This window comes from Nymphaea colorata, chromosome 6 (assembly GCF_008831285.2).
Source record: "Nymphaea colorata isolate Beijing-Zhang1983 chromosome 6, ASM883128v2, whole genome shotgun sequence".
NCBI lineage: Eukaryota > Viridiplantae > Streptophyta > Magnoliopsida > Nymphaeales > Nymphaeaceae > Nymphaea > Nymphaea colorata.
The window spans coordinates 2,891,071-2,904,104 of NC_045143.1; the positions used below are offsets into that span (position 1 = coordinate 2,891,071).

The window sequence follows — 13,034 nt, forward strand, 5'->3', positions numbered from 1 at the left end:
TTAAGACTCGAATAGGGTCATACTTTGCCAAGCATGGTTCCGTCATAACGGAGGACAAGAAGCTCAATATCTTCTTCTGTGCAGCGACATTGTGGTTAGGTGGCAAATCCACTACCATCTCAGAAATAGTGGCAGCAAATGAAAAAAGGTATACCAAAACTCGATCTTATGCATAATCTCCTTAAGTTGTCAACTCCCATGCATTGAATCATAGCTAAGCATCATAAGTGGCAACTAGAAGCTGCACCTTTTATTTTTATTTACTATTACCATAGGAAGAGGAGTATTATGTTCCCATTGATTATTCCAATAGATTAACAATTATCATGAGAAGTTTCTGACGCTACACTGTGAACAGACTTAAATATAAAGATAAAGATGGTGCATTACATCACATCGTCAATTTCGTTGATGGTAATACTTGTTCAGGAGCTTCTCGGAGTACTCTCCAAAAGTCAAACAGTCATTTGGTTCAATCAGCTGCAATATCTACCACATTAGTGATGAGTAAAAAAATGAAGCAACTGAACAATGAAGGTGACGTGGGTCAGTCTGTCATTTGCAAAATTACCTCTTGATGAAGGTTCAGACTAGAAGGAAACTTCAAATTTTCATCCCTACATCGAAGAAATATTCCTTCTTAGAGAAACATGAATTTGTTATTTTGCATAAACTTAGCAAATCAAAACGCGGTTAACGGCAAAATCATATGCACCATGCAACAACCGTTTCTGGACTATTCCTGCTGTTAAGTTCATTATATAAAGTTCAGCACCTAAGTTTCCAGCGTAATCCAAAATGCACATTAAGCCATGTTGGCTAGTCGCAAAAATATACAAATACCAGGGAACAGAATAACATAAACGAAAAAACTGGACGTGCATGTTTAATTGGCAGCAGCAACTGTACCCTTCCTAGATAGCACAGATTAACAAGATGGAAGACAATTGCTCACAAAATATACAAATACCAGGGAACAGAATAACATAAAGGAAAAAACTTGACGTGCATGATTTGGCAGCAGCAACTGTACCCTTCCTAGATAGCACAGATTAACAAGATGGAAGACAATTGCTGCTCTGTTGAAGACAATAAACTGCAAACCCACAATAGAGTCATAACCCGATGTTTTCTTGAAAAAGCTGGGAGGTACTAACCAGTTAGGCTGCATGAAAAGTGCGAATGTTGCTCTGCTCACATCATAAGCCATGTCATTTTTAGGGGCCTAGCATATGGGAGCAAGGAATAAAAGACAGGGATTATGTTATGAACGTCGATGGAAAACCATAAAATGGAAAACAGAGTCTTTGCAATCTATTCTGATATATGTTAGTGTGAATTAAAGAGGATAATTCTATTGTAAGAAAGATAAAATTCTGATTATCTGACCCTAACCATAAACATGAAGCACATCTTATCATTTTTTTTCCCTAAAAAAGTTATCCAATAATACAGATAAGTAGATATTTTTGACATTCTGATCACAACAGAATAATAACCGTGAACTGAACTTAGAAATGGTAAAGGTTTAACTCATCCAACTATAAATGCCAACTTCTCAAATATGATCTCGGAAATCCTCAATCAAACATTTGTAGATAATGAAGATCAGACTTTACCCTATGAAGTTCAGTTTCAGTACTATTAGAATTCAAAACATCATTTGCTTCCTTTTAATTTACGGTTTATTTACTACGTTCACCAACATCTGCCTGATACTTGGAAAAAAAAAAAAAAGCATGTGCGTTTTCCCTCGCCAAAAATAACAAGAGAGTACCATTTTGATCCAATATATATGACCCCAACTCTCGTGAACGACAGTACATCTTTTCAAAATTCTTCCAAGAAAAAGTTTGCTACTCTGCTGGTCAATACATTGGATTTCTAAAATGACCTATGACATTACAAGAACGTAGCTAGTCACCTAATAGAACTTTTACTCTATTGTTCATTCATCTACCTTTGCAGCTTATTATAAAAAAAAAATTAGCAAGGGAATTGTGGCCATCCTTTTAAAGCCATACGCCACTTTATATACATCTTATCATGGTCTACGTACTGACTATGTGTACCTGAACACAATGTGGTGTTGCACACAGATAGCCATGTGAAAGAATTTCAGTCATTTCTCCTATCTGGTATGCCAATTCATCATCAGAGAAAACCACCTGAAGCATGAAAGAGAAGGCTTAGACAACACAGGAAATGAATATAGTTCATGTGTTTAGTAGAAATGATGAATGCAAGTAGACAGTGATCTAAAGAAGCCAAAATATAAAGTTACTAATCAATATCTTGCAAACAAGGCCCTATCAAAAAGTAAAATCACTAGCACAAGAAAAACTCTTCTTGCCAATAATTATCAATGAAGCATTGAACCATAAGAACAAAGAATACGAGGTAGACAGCATTGAGACATATCACTTTGCAGCCAAATGCTTGGAGCAAAAAGCCACATCTAAACATAAGCTTTTCTGGCACACTAGCATGATAAGAAAAAAGACTCAAACTATTACTCCTGTAAATTAACCAAATGCATCAACTTATATGCATCGACCTGTTTGTGTGCATGTATGTGACACCTGCAAGTAAGACCAACAGTTAGATCCATTATCCAATCACTTTACTGGCATCAACTACCATAAACATCATTAGCATTTTCCTGGTTATCAATAAGAACCTACAAAAGTAACAATTCCAGGTCCTGTTAATCTTAGTAAAAGCATTAAAAACATGAAATTGGTATATCATTTCTCAGGTAAATGCTTAGAATCAACATGGTTATACTGAATATGAGTAAGTTGCCTTGCAGTGCAGCTAGAGTTCTGAAGTCATCAGGTTTGCCTTACTGCTAAATCTCTTTGCACAAGTAAAGCCTCAGCCTCATTGACATAGGGCAGGATTAGACATGCATCAGAATTAACCCTTGTGCTTATTTGAACCTAGAATGCTAACAGGATTGAGTTAATCTCCATAATTTTCATGTGAATGATGAGATCCACTCTGTGACTCTGACTAGAAGTATATGTTCTATTGCATTTACACCTCAGGCTCAAATCTCTCTCTGTCATTTAAACCGCTATTTGTATATCTCCATTTTAATATGTATTGGTTCACAGCATTTTTCCCTGATGCACCCCTTGATCTATTAAGCAACATTATTTGTGATTTCCATTTATTAAGCATTACATACCGAGTTTCGTGCCAGCCAAATGCCCAATGCTGGTGCTGGACTTGTGGAAATGCAGTCTAATTATGTTGTGTTATTGACATCTACTGGATTTGAATAAAACTAAATCCCCGATTTAATGCCAAACTCGTAGGTTTCTACGATGATGCAACTGTCATCTACATATCAGAATTTGACAATGCAGAATTCGATGTTCATCACACTAGGACCAGGACCACCAACTTGCTACAAGTACTAAATCCTTCACAAGAGATCAACACTGAATGACTTAGAATGCAAATAAATACTGATTGCAACCATATTTACCTTAGGGGGATGCTTTACCATAGACTGGTGTATATCTATTTGTAAACTGTAGAGATAATACTTATATGAAGTGTTGTACGTGTCGTACGTGTCGTACGAAATGGGGCCGTATCGTAAGTTATATGTGTGACTTTATTAGGCTTAGGATATCAATGACACTTGGAAATTGAAACCAAAATGCATAAATATCAATGTTGACATCGTGATCCACAGCTCATTAGTCATTTTGACTATCTTGCCATAATGTCTTAATTCTTAAACAACATTCTTTCTCTCTAAGGACAGATGGCTTGTAAGAGAAGAACCTTCACATGCTATCCATTTTTAGCCTAATTAATCTTAACCAGGGTAGCTTGCAGGTGCACTGGGCATAAAGCTACAATGCAAGAACAAAAGTATGCATGCAATGCTATGAATACTTAAAACTAAACCAAAAAACCAGCCTTTTATGAGAGATTTGGCACAATGAAATCTTAAGTCATAATGAGAAATAATCAACTGTGAACAGACTATTAAAATATTTGGCAACCTTAACAATTTGATCCATTCTTGTTTTGATATAAAGTCCCGCGGTGGCATCAGGACATGGTACTTCTTGAGTGCCTCTCATAAACATGGCACAAGTAAGACCTACAAATGGAATTGGTATGAGTCAGAATAACAACAGAAAATACAAAAAGACCAAGGAACAGATCAAAGAAGCTATGAACATGACATTCTCAAAAGTTTTGAGAAATTCTTTTCCTTTTCTTATTGACAATTAAGCAATTTTATAACATGTGTGACATAACCTGTACTGGCTAGGCCCAAGGTTAGAAGCATAATATGAAATAATAAGGAAAAATAGGGAAAATAGGAAAAAAAATCTCTATGAAAATATGAATTGTATAAACGTAAGAAAATAACAAGTACATGCCTCCTACACACTGCATGTTTTCATTAGAATAATCAAAATTGACGACTCAAATAATTTATAATACTTAAATGGGCATGGAAATAAATAAGTTTTTATTATGTATGACTTACTCCCTTCGGCTCTTGAAACAACTAAATAGTCACAAAAATTGAAATCTTTTATTTTGGAGGATGTAGAATCTTAAATGACAAACCATGAAACGTTTCATGCATGATATCAGCCTAAATTTTATTTTTTTGCTACAACTGTGTAAAAATGCCTGTCATGAGCAACATAATATTCAGCCTTAAGACATATAACTTTCAAGTTAAAAAGGTCACTTTTTATTTTCCGAAGGGCAAATTAAGTTATACACTATCATACCATAACATACAGATCATGGGGTGTATTGTGAGTTACACCTCATATGGTATGATACATCCCTGAGACTATCCAATTTTTTTCATAGTTAATATTGCATAACAGATCCTATAACACACTATGTTATGTACAACACTGCAATCAAGAAATATTTTCACAACAAAGTTGATAACCACCATGTCAGCTTCCAGGTTTACTTACACATTTGTCGAAAGGGTACTTTGCTATAATGAATTCAGTGGACTATGAGTCACAGGCACATTTTACTACAACCACATGAAAAGTGCCAAGAGAATATTCACTGTGTTGCATTGCCAAGATGATGCAACAAATATCATTCGCTCAAGTTGGAAACAGATAAAGTGGACATCATGATTTGAAGTATCACTGCTGCACATTTCAGTAGAGATATAGTACCTGTCAACGAACCATGGTCTGTATGCCAGCCACACCAAGAAGACATTGAACCAGCTTCTTCTCCCAAAACACTAATGGCAACCACAAAAATTGGAGATGAGAAAGATACGAGGACATTTTCTTAAACAATGTATTTATTTAGCCATATTTCATATTAATGAATTTGCAGATTAGCATGTATTGTCCTCCATATCACTACATCATGTTGTATGTCTCTGAAACTCCATAACTTGCTAAAAGAAACTAAGCCTCACAGTGAAGCACAAATATGAAAAACAGAAACCACACATACAGAAATGCAAGAGATATAGGTGCCAAAATAGAAATGGTTTATTCTTAGTGGTGCTATGCAAGATGTAGCACACCATCCAGATGGTTTTGAAGCCAATGACACCAAATGTCAATAGAAACACTAAAACATATAGCAAGCATTATGAAGTTTTTCACATGCACATAAAGCAGGTGCTTGAGTGAATGAACTGCACGCATGGTTATGCATGTTCAATATTCATGGTCTGAAACATGAAGTATAAAAAATCATGTTAGCAATTGTTAGTTCATAGACAACATGAAGAGAAATAACTTAAAAATTAAAAGGCATAATTAGCAAAAACTCACAAAAAGAAAGCAAACATTAAAGGACCAAGTACAAGAATAAGCTCATATACATGGCGCCACATCTTGTCTATGAAGCATCATGGAATTTCTAGTATCCATGCTTTATATTATTCTCTGAAATGAAGAAAAAGGCACGAGAAGCAAAGTTGTATAAGTTCAGCGGTGAAGTGAGAACAGAGAGCAGCTACACAAGTTAAATGTGATAGGAAAACAATCAAGCAGTTAACCTTGGACATACAGCTAAAAACCATTTTAACATCCAATGCAAAATCAGGGTTCTACATGAAGTTAAACCTTTTCTGTTTTGGGAAGTAGTACAAAAGTCGGCCTTTATGACAACGAGAGCGCTGAAGCATGTGTTTAAGACTTTCAACTTCAGATACATTCACTTCCTTGGAGACTGTTCAAATTAAAACATAATAAGAAAAGAAACTTAATAATTTGAACTATTCCAATGCAAAGAAAACTGTAGCACATGAAGTGTCATGTATAATTGGTCAGACCATGATAAATTATATCTTTGTGAAGGAGAACATACCATATTGATCACAGTGACCTGCCAACATGACTCCCACATCAAAGATCAAATTTCCAAGAGATTTGAATGCTTCATATACGAAAAGGACATAGATGACCAATTTATTAGAAGTAATAACAAAAACAAAAATGAATCGTTCTTATATACCTCACCTAAACAACTATTTAAATCAACCCTTGACCACTGAACAATCTGGAAAAGGGAAAAAGTATAATTAATACACACACACAACCGAAAGAAGGTATTTTATCCTTTCTTAATTTTTCTTTTCAATCAGACTTTTATGGCACATTTAAGGTGGAAAGTTCAATAAGTATCAGTGTAAGGTATAAAGTCAGAATCAGAACTTTATTGGAATATCATAGGCCAAGTCTGTAATCCATCTAAAGAATGATTTATTATTCAAGTAGTTAAATCTGATATGAGGAGACGAGATCTGAAGTCCCTCGTACATTATAATCACACACACCCTCACAGTCTGTGAGTTCCACTACCATGTTATTCAAGTTTGTGAGACAAATAGACAACAAACAACTAAACAAATCCTATATCAATGGAATTTCTCTTTACCATTTTCTGACATTTGATCTTGAAAGTGACAATAGGAAATAAAAAGAAGTTCTCTATATATTCACATAGTCTTCTTTATTGTTAGTTTTCTTTATTGTTTTGGTTATAATACTATACTTTTGGTTTGTCAATAATTTAACAAAACGATGCCATAATTAGGTTCCAATTCTTGGTGACAATATGAGATGTTACAGGAGCTCTACCTTTCTCTAGAAATCTGCTTTGTTATTTATCAGTAAGGAAGGACAAACCGCCGCCTATTTGCAATGAGCCAAATCTTTACTTGTTTTTCACGATCTAGAAATTAAAAGAACTAAGAAACAGAAAAATTATACTTACCAAACTCAAGTTCCGGCAAATCATTCCTAGGCCATATATTTGGTCGACAATAAGATGGATATCTAAAAAAGATAGACAGAGATAATGACAAATAACAGAAAAGCAGCATAATAAAGCAAGTGATGGAAAGAAGCAGTAAAGCAAAAGCATAGAACCCCCCCCCCCCCCCCCTCCCAAAAAAAAGGAAAAAGAAAAAAAGAATATGATGTGTTTTACATGAACAACTGTATTCCTATAAGGAACTAGGGTTGATATGTTGGTCTTTAGTTTTCTATCATCAGTTGTTTAGGGGACATGAAATCATGTGTGAGCAAATCGATAGGGTCGTCTCAACAATAAAAGACTAATGTTTAACATTACACAAGAAAGCACTCAGTGGTCAATTTAAGGATTTGTGCTACTCAAAAATTGAATTTCATAATTGTCTATTTGAAAGAAGAATAGCAACGATGGCACTGTCCATTTCCAAAGGATTACTCAGGAAGGTTAATGGTTGATACCATCCCTCCACATGGCAGTTTTTATAAAAGAGGAGAAATTTTTAGCAATATCTTTATAGAAGTATATATAGTTCTGTAACAACCTTTGCAGAAGAGAGGCCTCAGCTGAAGGAACATCAATAATTGGATTTGCATAGAAAGATCCTTTAAGCATATCTGCAAAAGAAGAAGAAAATGCAATATGGAAGAGGATTTAGGATTCCAGAAAATGGTTGCATAGTAAAGTTAATCCCTTTGTAGACTTGTGCTCACACTCTTAGTCTTAGATTCTTGGGAAAAAAGAATTTGTATATGTAGAGGGAATTCATAAAGAGAAAAATGAAAAGGGTAAACTCCAATTTCTGCTTTGACATCTAGGATGTTTAGAACCCTATAAAACAATGTTTGAAGTTTATCAATGTAAACTAGAAACTGACATACCCAGTTTTCCAGACTCAACCTTCTCTTTCCCATGACTCCATCCAAAATTGTACCTAAAACATGACATGTCATGGCCAGCTTAAACATTCTTAAGTACCGGCTCCGAAAGACATGCTTTTCATTCTCAAAGATAACCACAAAAGAAGTACAAAACTAATTCATATATCAGCAGAGAAAGATGTTAATTGTAACCAACATGAAAAAGAACAACTATCCCAAAAATGGCTGAAAAAATGATGAAAATTCTAAATACACCTAGTCATGCTTCTTTACAATGCTGATGAAAAGCCCTCCTGTTAAGCATGCGCCTGAAACCGTCTAATATATAGCATTTGTTCTTCCACAAAGTATATGAACAATGTCAGGAACAAAATATTTTGACCAAAAAACATCTCATAGAAAATTTACCTTTTCTTCACTACAATTTTTTCTCAAAAAGTGCTGGGGAAAGAACAGAACACATATACCAAAATTCATCTAGACCTGTTGACCATGGCTTATAATGACAACAAGCATTGATAGCTTAATTGTCTCTCAGTTCTATCTCTGATTTTTGTGTGATGATTTTAAATGAGGGGAGACTTCAGAAGAGCATTTTATGGGAAAAGGTAGAGTGAACATTTACAATGCAGAGACTTGATCAGGAGCAACGATCTACACATTGAAATGTTCAACACTTTTTTCACTTTTCACAAGTGTTGCCGATTCATAAAAATTTTTGTGGAGGGTTCCCAACACAACAATCACTAGATATCCGTACTCTCTTAACTTCTAGTAGCAGTTCTTTCCTTGGCGGTCAACTAATCAAGCCTACATGTCTGCAATGGTCCAAGAAACCAAGAACCAAAAGTATTATTAAAAAGTTTACCGACTATCAGGGTCTTCAAGCTTCTCTTTGACCTCTTCTGGTAAAGATGCTAATCTGAAAACAGTAGGAATAATCAAAGGCTAGTATTCCACAAAGGCCCATCATTCACGCCCAGCTAAGGAGGAACTGCATACCTAACTGAAAGATGTAACAGGTTTCTTCGTAGTACGTCAAGTTGAGGAACCTTTAGAGGCAGAGAAGAGAAAGTTATACCCAATAACAGGCCATGTCTTTTGCAGCATCAAGCAGATACAACATAGAGCACCAATTATTGCGAACAAGAATATAAATGCTAGTAAAGGCTGGCTCTCCACATGGATCATCCAAGCGTGGTTTTTATGTATATGCCCACTTGCAGAAGACAATTGCAAATTCCTATTGAAACTCAGGCATGATTGATAGCCTAAAGTCCTTTACTGCTTAAAGCTATAGACTTGTAAGTATTTGCTTATAGATTAACCAAAATGTGCTTACGTAAGCGGATAACCACTTGCAAAAGGAAACTGCAAGTTTCGTATTAAACTCGGGTATAATTCATACCCTAAAGTTCTTTACAGGTTATATATAAAGCTTTCAACCTCTAAGTACTTGCTTATAGTTTTTGTCCCTTATGCGGGAGAAGCAATGCAAAGCTACATTATTTCTCAAATAAATTGGCTCTCAAGTAGAGCCTGTATTTAGAATGAAAGGAATTCCAAAATGGATCAGTTTAGGATGGTTTTCCAAGCACACAAAAGCAAGTCCACAGAAACGCGTACACCAGTGACGACAACGATTCCCAGCCCGTCGCGTCCGAATCCATCTTCAATCTTCCTCGACAGATCCACGCCCTCGCTCTGAACTCGGCCCAGCCCAAGAAAACAAAGAAAACAATTACGACTAAGATCATCCAAAGAAAAGGAAAACAGTAAAACAAGGAAAACCCAATCGATTCTCCCTTACCCGAAGTTCATCATAGGAGATGGTGACGGGCTTGACGACCTGAGGATCGGTCTCCGGCAGAGAAATCAACCCCTTGCAGGAAGACATGGCGGCAATCCCTCTCTTTCTTTCCCAGAAAAGGGCGCGCAAGTCGAACGCGGGTGCTTTGAGATATTGAATTGTAGAACGGACTGGGATTTAGAACTCGGACCCACAAATGAGTGCTGTAACGGTACGTCAGAGATTTTCTTTTTTTTTTTTTCCTTTCGACCTGCATTTCTATTTATAATTTTAAAAAGCGCACTGATGTTTTCATAAATTTTTTAATAAGAAAGTAGTAAAATTGCTTTGCTTCATCTAATAAAAAAGAAAGAAACCAAGAACAGGAAAAAAAAAACTGGAGAAGGGAGATAGAAGACCACAAAGGAAAGAAGTGGGTTGCGCTAGGAAAGGCGATGCAGGTTCAACGTTTTCCATTTTATATTAGAAACCACAAGAAAGACGAACAGTATTCTTCCTCCTTTCTGTAACATTTTTTCCGTAAGATAAACAAAAGTCCAATGGAGTTGCTTGTTATTATCAGAAAGTTATAAGGAAGGTAATTTTAGACCCGCCTTTTCCCGCCAGTATTGTTATTTGACCAATACTAAGATACGCTTCTTTGTAAAATTTATAAAGAAAACCTAACTTTTAGTATATTAACGAACTATATATTTAACATTTGAACATGAGTGAAACAGAAGAAAATAAAAGTAGATTTATGTGTATTTTTTTTTTTTAACCAGAACCTTTCTTTATCGGTGCGTGCCATTCTTATACAGGGCCATGCTAATCTTCTCTGTGTCATTCCAATGTTATTGGATGACCTTTTAACTAAAATCTTAAGATATACAAAGAAGGTGTTCGATGAAAAGCAAATTGCTTTCATATAACACATGTATTCGTAAATACATAATCCAATAACCCAATAATGCTATAATTTTTATATTGGGAAAATACAATATAATTATAGATGTCATTCTTAGATTCAACAATTGAGTGCCAATCACATTATATTTCCTGAAACAAAAATGTAGTGGACTCTCTTAAAACATGTATTATGAGAATGTGTGTTAAAAAAAAAAAATCATCGTTTTTTTTATCAAGCACCTTCATAATTCAGGACAAACTTCTTTTGCCCCTCAATTAAAATTTTGATTGTGTGTTTCTGACTCGAATTTCTGGCTAAACAAAGATTTTGCAGACATGGAGAATTAAAAACAAAAAAGAAAGAAGATAAACGAGATTGGTGGTTAAGGAATATGGAATTTTGAAATTTGAGGACACCATGATAGAAAGATCAGTCACTAATGGGTTTGGTTGATTGGGACGTGGAATTATTTTAGAATTGTATCGTGTCACGGCATCCTGCCTGTTTAATCGTCTAGATTGATCATCTTTGTTGGCGTATGTGATCGCATGTGTTGCCCTGCGAAGCCAGAAATTTTGGTGAATGGCACAAAAAATCTATAATTTAATACTTGGTATCTTTTTTTTTTTTGGTTTTCTTTTTAATTCTTATGATTAAAGACATAGCTTCAGAATTGGAATTTTACATTTGTCAACTTACTCGGTTCATGAAATTTTGTCTATAGGCGCCAAAAGCCTTGGTTCATTTTTGTTGTCAAAGAACTTGGAGGAATTGAAAGCTACACGCTCTTCTTAATCATGCTAAACATTCTCATGTATAGGTCTTTGAGATTCAAACGATTGAAAAGAGTTCGAAACCTTTAGTTTAAAAATTTGTAGACGTTTAACTTTGTCGTTAGACAGATGACCAACTTATAACTTGGATCACATTTCTATAAGAAAAAAGTAAATTGCTGAATAGGTGCCCACGATGAAACATGATGAAGAAAAGGTGTGTTCTTCATAATAAATAAAAAAAAAATACTTGTTTGAATAACTACAGTTATTGAAAACTCATCCTGCTCATCCATAACTAGAGTTAGTGAAAACTCTCTTGGTGGTGTGCCGTGTGCTTATCAAATTTTGCAGTTAGGGCGACCTTGACTCGAGGAAATTCTTGGTTTCGAGTGATGAATGTGGGCGATTATTTGAGTCAAGTCACCGACTACACGACAAGTTTTCAAGAACACAGAGTTCCCGAATTGTTCAACTTCTTCCTACAGAGGGGAAAAAATGTCTGAACTGAATGGACGGGCTTGATTTTGTGGGGAAGTTGTCCAAGAAAAAAAAAATATACAGACTGAACCCTTGGGTCTTTTATTAAATAAAATAGACTTGGCTACATCTTTTTTCGGTTAGCATTTTTATGATTTAAAGACGACATGTCCAAGGATCAAAGTAAAATCTTAATATTGAATAAATATTTTAATCGATGCTTACATAAACATGAGAGAGTGAGAGAGGGAATCTACAAAACGGGGAAATATATTAAACAAAAATAAAATGACAGCAGTACTGGGTAAAAATAGCCAACAAAATAAAATAAGAGAGAGAGAGAGAGAGAGAGAGAGAACCATAACTATATTTAGTAAGAGTTGCAGAAAGTTCTGAATTGAAGATTTTGACAAATTTTCAAGGGGTTATAAATTGGTGTTTCACGCTTCAGTTGTTTTAATTTGTACCCCTTTTAAGATGCGAATAGAAGCTAACAAGAAGAACGTTAGAATCTACCGCACCGAGCTGTCCCTTTTTTTTATTAAAATTCAAAGCATATCAAAAGATTGTTCTTTCTTAAGATTCAGAGAATACCAAAAGATTCTGCAATATTAAAACACTTAAACGTTCTACATTATTAAAGACGTACCTAACCTTTTCATAACTGATTCAAAAGGTCCATAGGTTTCTTTTCAACCATCAAATTAGAGAAAAATTTACGACTTTTCCATCGGAAAAGTACCTAACACACCTAATACTTGAAGAACCTCAAAAGTTCACCTAAAAGCTTTGGTGATATCTAACTGCCAAACGTTAATAAGCAAATGCACATGACCAATTCAAGTACAGCTAAAATGACACAGGGTTAGGTAGAATCCTACGTGGGCGATGTCTCTAGTATCAAATTC

The 13,034-nt window shown here is 35.1% G+C and overlaps 1 protein-coding gene and 1 non-coding gene across 3 annotated transcripts; both read right to left on the reverse strand.

The window, feature by feature from the left end:
• Positions 1 to 215: 215 nt before the first annotated feature.
• On the reverse strand, positions 216 to 10,159 carry LOC116256490 (uncharacterized). Of its 2 annotated transcripts, none has more exons than XM_031632869.2 (15): positions 9,985 to 10,159; positions 9,801 to 9,878; positions 9,177 to 9,226; positions 9,043 to 9,096; positions 8,175 to 8,227; positions 7,838 to 7,910; positions 7,255 to 7,316; positions 6,346 to 6,414; positions 6,102 to 6,207; positions 5,190 to 5,260; positions 4,026 to 4,126; positions 2,073 to 2,168; positions 1,158 to 1,225; positions 572 to 617; positions 216 to 489 (listed from the first exon to the last, which is right to left on the reverse strand). In XM_031632869.2, exons 1-15 carry the CDS (start codon positions 10,069 to 10,071, stop codon positions 400 to 402), a joined length of 1,104 nt encoding a protein of 367 aa, XP_031488729.1. In that variant the 5' UTR covers positions 10,072 to 10,159; the 3' UTR covers positions 216 to 399. The 2 variants fall into 2 exon arrangements, with proteins under 2 accessions (XP_031488729.1, XP_031488730.1); XM_031632870.2 differs by having other exon boundaries at positions 216 to 480; positions 9,985 to 10,157.
• Positions 10,160 to 10,738: 579 nt separating this feature from the next.
• LOC116256936 (U6 spliceosomal RNA) lies at positions 10,739 to 10,844 on the reverse strand. Its single transcript, XR_004173256.1, has one exon. It is a non-coding gene; the product is annotated as a U6 spliceosomal RNA (small nuclear RNA).
• Positions 10,845 to 13,034: the final 2,190 nt, after the last annotated feature.

Excerpts from the sequence above, each read along its gene's own strand:
- LOC116256490 (XM_031632869.2), bottom strand. The coding sequence starts at position 10,071 with ATGTCTTCCTGCAAGGGGTTGATTTCTCTGCCGGAGACCGATCCTCAG. Across the intron at positions 9,227-9,800 it reads GAATCGTTGTCGTCACTGGT|GTTCCTCAACTTGACGTACT; the intron begins GTACGCGTTTCT and ends CTGCCTCTAAAG. Across the intron at positions 5,261-6,101 it reads TACTTCCCAAAACAGAAAAG|TGTTTTGGGAGAAGAAGCTG; the intron begins GTTTAACTTCAT and ends GGTTGCCATTAG.